The 5,324-nt window shown below is 45.8% G+C and overlaps 1 protein-coding gene across 1 annotated transcript; it reads right to left on the bottom strand.

Moving 5' to 3' along the window:
- Window positions 1-465: 465 nt before the first annotated feature.
- On the bottom strand, window positions 466-3,914 carry LOC127690702 (uncharacterized). Its single transcript, XM_052190266.1, has 4 exons — window positions 3,528-3,914; window positions 3,188-3,268; window positions 1,143-1,241; window positions 466-606 (listed from the first exon to the last, which is right to left on the bottom strand). Exons 1-4 carry the CDS (start codon window positions 3,912-3,914, stop codon window positions 466-468), a joined length of 708 nt encoding a protein of 235 aa, XP_052046226.1.
- Window positions 3,915-5,324: the final 1,410 nt, after the last annotated feature.

The raw sequence follows: 5,324 nt of genomic DNA, 5'->3' as shown, positions 1-5,324 counted from the left end.
CTTCACATGTTGAAAGTTGACATGAGGCAAAGCTTCCCACTATCTCTTTCCCTATACTGAAGAACCTAAGATCCTCCCAGGGCAAAGAATCTCACATGGGTGACAAGTCTCTGCTGGCCATAACCACATCACTCTGGAATTCCAGATTACTTCTTAAAGGTCTCAAGCTTCTGGACCTAATATTTATAGGAGTACTGTTTGCTGACAGTGCTAACTAGAGGCATTGTCCCCAGGTTTCCAAGGATAAACAAACATGGGGAAGTTGTTGGCCATAGGTAGGTGACCTGGACACAAGCACAGCCTCTGATCTCAAATGTGCAGCAGACATGGCTGAGCTATGTTCCTGGCCAGGACAGTCACACCCGTACTTTTTTGTCTTGATGAACTTGCTATGGAATGTCCTGGCAGATTCAAGTGACAGCCCTTCCACAGGTCAGCCTCTGCCTGTGCACACCAGGTTATTATCTATGAGAGAGAAAGTAATGTGAGGGTCTGAGCTTCCTGACATGTGAATGGGGTGAGTGGGGTCGTAACCTCTGCTTTCTCCATTCCAAAATGGTTATTTGGTAAAACTTGTGTTCTTGACCAATGACAACTCACTCTGTCCTGAGATAGTTTCAAACAGATCTTGTTATTATTTGCACTTCCAATGTCACCTCTACATAAACTGGTGTTAGTCATGTAGACCCAAATCCACAATCACAAGCCTGCATTTCTTCAGGCATTTTGGTGTGGCCGGCACCCTCAAGAGTAATCACCAGGGGGCTGGAGAGATGGCTCAGCAGTTAAGAGTACTGGCTGCTCTTCCTAGTTCAAATTCCAGCAACCACATGGTGGCTTACAACCATCCGTAATGAGATCTGACGCCCTCTTCTGGTGTGTCTGAAGACAGCTTCAGTGTACTTACATTAAAATAAATAAATCTTAAAAAAAAAAAAAAAGAGTAATCACCAAGGTCACTTATTTGACCCTCCTAACCAGCTCCAGACTACCATCAAGTCTCCAGTTATGACTGGACTGCTGAGCTTACAGACCAACCAAGATGAACAAGCGGGGAACTGCATCCACATTCAAACCTCAACAATACTGATCGTGTCCTACCCTGTCTTTTGAGGCAGCTCCTCCATTGTGGCTGTACTTGCCAGTGTTTCCTGAGTGAAGGCATCAAGATCATCCAGGGCTTCAGCCTCTTCCATGTCATGATTCCCAGTCTCTGTCTCCTCCTGCAGTTTCCCTGATACCTGAGGAAGCAGGGAATAAGATTCACGACCAGTTCTAGGTCTCTCAATTTATCAGAGAAAAGCTGGGTTATTACCCTGTTAGCTATAAAATCTTTAGGGCACTGGTTCCACACATATCTCTGGGATGTTTTTCAGGTATGTTCAGATAGAGAGAAGAGGCCACTGAGGAAATGGATACAGTGCTGCTCCAGGAGCATGCTGGCTGTGTCTTCCTTATTCCCATGGACACCAGGTCAGTCTGCTGGGGAAGCACAACCCTGACACTGCTGAACTGCAGGTGTGGCAGGTGAGCCCTTCCATGGAGGAAGATTGACTCAGCATGACTGACAGAGCATAGCTGGCTTTGCCCTGGAGATGAGAGAGTAGGGAACTATTGAACTGAAATGCTAGAAGGTGGGTCCAGTATTGAGGGACAAGTAGAACAGGTGCTCAGAGAAAAGTCTAGAAAAGAGGAAGAGCCCAGAATAGAGATAAGGTGGGATAAAGGGGGAAGTGTGGATCAGAAAACAGAAAACAGAAAGGACAGATTGGGCTGGGGAGCAGGCTGAAGGCTAGAGGTGACAGGATGTGGGTAACATAGGGAGAAAGAATGGGAGTGGGAAATTAGGTTTCATAAGGAAAATGCTGGGAAGCCATTTTGTCATTTTTTCAGAAGACACTCCAAACCTTTCTCTTCAGTAAAAGCAGAGGGAGATTTTGCAAGTGTGAGACCTGCTGTGGCTGTCACCTCCCAGGTACCTCATGTCCCCTTGTGACTAACAGACACTAAGACACAGCTGTCTGCCTCTTGGTACAATGCATCAACCTCACCAACCAAGCAAGAGGTCCCCATGTCGAGTCTAAGAGTGATCAGAGGAGGTGGGAAATAAAGGAAGTGGAGCTGCAACATCAGTGCGTGCTTGTGTGATAGCATGGACGTCTCCTTTCAGACAGCAGGGCCAAGGCACAGTACAGAGGCAACCTGTTGTGACCTGGGGGAACTTTCCAGGAGCAGGAACTAGGAAGAGTCAGAGCCTTGTGAGCATGTCTTCTTAAGGCCTCTCATAGCATTTACAGCACTTGTGACGTGTGTCATTATAGAAGACATGCTTCTTGCCTCTTATCAAGTAGGATGAAGCCACAGACCTGGACAGGACAGCAGTCTCCTCAAAAGGCACATCAGCCTTTTACTTTAAATATAAACATCATTATTCAAACCAACTTTCTCAAAGACAACAAATATGTGGGTCTTATTTTTTTGTTCTGGGAGACCATTTCAGTCATGTAGCTGGTGAATTTAAATAAGATGTATCATTTTCAGATCATCATCTGCCTTATCTGGTGCTGTTTACTATTGGTTCTTTCTGTGATGTGTTACTGTCTTCTCAACACAGTTTGTTTCCCAGATTTACATATGTATTTCATATGAAGCATTTTTCTTTCCCATCAATTATGACTCCATTGTGAACTTTTTGCTGATAGCTCTGGATTTCTAATCCAGATATACCCTCACATAGCACTATACTCCTCTTGAAACAACACATTGTAACTATGAAATGTCCATTCTACTTGAAAGTTGTATAATTAACTCACAAGACAGTAGTGCTTTTCTCTGTAGTGTATGTGTATGTGTGTGTGTGTGTGTGACATGCTCTAATAATACTGACTCCTTCATTGCTTGTCTTTCCCTTTTCTCCCTTGTGAAGTATTCTAAGCATCTACTGATATCCTCAAACAACTGCTAGAACTTGTCATGACATCCCTGAGCACTGTGCAAAGGACATACTCCACAGTATACTTCCCTTCATGCCGAGGAAACTGAGTCATAAAATGGCTTAGGAATAGACCCACCATTGAGGCTACTCCTCAGCTGAAGTCAGAATCCTGACTCTGGCCAGGCTGGCTCCTGGTCCACTTAACTGTCACCTGTAATGCTGCCGAGCTTCCTGGTACTAAGACCCACTTACCAAGGATGTGAGGTCACATCTGCTTCCTCCAATTTCAAGCTCTGGGTCTAGAGAACTCTTGTTCAGTTCCTGAAGGATTTGCTGAAAGACATTCAGAAAAGGCTCTCTGATGACTGTGGAAGCAGCTCCTCAGGCTCCCATGCAGCTAAATCCTCTAGGCTGTTTCTCAGTTGCAGCCAGATTCAGTAAAAGAAATCATGGGAGATGAGATTCAGGCTATCAGCTGGCTCCATCATCCTGTTCTGCTGCATTCACCATGATGGGGTGCTAGGAAAACAGCCTTTGTCGTTTCTGAAGTGAACCATCTGCAAGGAAGTCTTGTTTGAGGTTTTGGACTCACCCAGTCTGGCTGAAAGTAGCTTGTTTCCGAATGGGAAAGAGGGTCTAGGCAACTATCCAACGGTGCTCTTGGAGAAGAGGGAGTCATGAAGGTAGACAGGTAGGAAGGGGTTGTAAAATAATCAGGATGCTTAGAGGAAAGTTTGTTTACACAGGAGGAGCTGGGCATAGCAACCATTAAGGTGGGGAAGTAGGAAGTGTTCTTCAGGGCAGGGAAAGAGGTAGGGTAGAAAACAGAAAGAGGGTTGGTACGAAAGGCAGGCTGAGGCACAGGGGTCTGAGATGGGAAGAAATGAATGTTGTTTGGTTGGACAGATGGCGGAGAAGAAGCCCGAGGGGGAACAGGATTGCGTAGACTTCCCAAAATCCTTGGCCGCTTCCTTCCCATCTTCCCAGACCCTGCAGAACCCTTGCTTTACTAATGGCAGTTGGTGACTGAGCTTGGCCAGACCTGATGTGGCAGTTATGTCACAGGTCAGCTCTCACCTCATTCCATGACAGAATGTCTATTGTGAAGTGCACACCCTCTCTCTGCCCCAGCACCCAGGCTCAGCCCCTAGAGAAGTGGGCTCTAGGTGTAAGAGTGACCATGGCAAATGTCACTGAGCATCAGGGCTGTCACCTGAGTCTCTGCCATTGAATATAGCTTTCCTTGCATTGGTGGAAAGTGGTCAGACAGATGGGCTAGATCCATGTGCCTGGGTCCTGGGGCAGCAGCCCTAAAATCAGGAAATGGGGAAATGTGTGGAAGTCAGGTTACACACCTTTTTAAAGGATTTTCATCTCATGTGGTTGGGCAAATAGAACGATTAGAGGGTTTTTTTTTTTTTGGTCCATTTTTAAAGCATACTTCTCTCTCTCTCTGCCTCATGTCTGTGGATCAGATGGAAGCTCTTAGCCACTGCTCTTAGCTACTTCTCCAGCATGGTGCCTGCCTGCCTGCTGCCATACTACCCACCATGATGGTCATAGACTCAATCCCTGGAACTGTGAGCCCATTAAAAACTTTCTTCTGTAAGTTGCCTTAGCCATGGTGTCTCTCCCTAGTAACTAAGACAAAGGTAGTATCAGGAAGTACTGGTATTGCTGTGACAGGCCTGACCGTGATGGTTTGGGGAACAATGGGAAGACTGGAAATTTAGAATAAAACAGAGGTTAAACATTTTAGTTAGGGCTTGATGAGACATCATAGTGGGATCTTGCTGAGAGCACTGTGGACTCTGGAGCTCCAGATCAAGATTTTTCAGGGAGAAAACAACATTCACAGCTGGACCATTCTTGTGATATTTTAGCAAGGAATGTGGCTGCTCTCGGCCCTTGTCCTGAGATTCTACCTGAGACTGACCTGAAGAGCTTTGGACTTGTTTCTTTGGTCGAGGAGATTCCAGGACATCCTAATAGTGATGTGGCTATTCGTGTTCACTCTTATGCAGAATTATAGTGGAAAGAACAAATGGGGCAAGAAAAAAATACATATGTGAGGAAAGAGCACCAAGAAATTACTGTTTTATTCTTCTCTCATATTACAACACCACTACAATTTCTCCTCCCTCCTCTCCTCTCAGCCCCTCCCACCCCAACTCCCTCCTCCATCCACTCCTCTGTTTACCTTCAGAAAATGGCAGATCTCTCAGGGAAAGTAACCAAATATCAAGTTGTAATAAGACTAGGATACCTCCCCTTGTATTAAGGCTGAATGAGGCAACTGAGTAGGAGGAAAATGGTCCCAAACGCAGGCAAGAGAGTCAGAGACAGTGCCCCACCCCCACTGCTAGAAGTCCCACAAGAAGACCAATTG

The sequence above is a fragment of the Apodemus sylvaticus genome, chromosome 8, assembly GCF_947179515.1.
Source record: "Apodemus sylvaticus chromosome 8, mApoSyl1.1, whole genome shotgun sequence".
NCBI classification, from domain to species: Eukaryota; Metazoa; Chordata; class Mammalia; order Rodentia; family Muridae; genus Apodemus; species Apodemus sylvaticus.
Note: the sequence above shows the minus strand (reverse complement) of the source record. Positions and strands in the feature narration are given on the sequence as shown.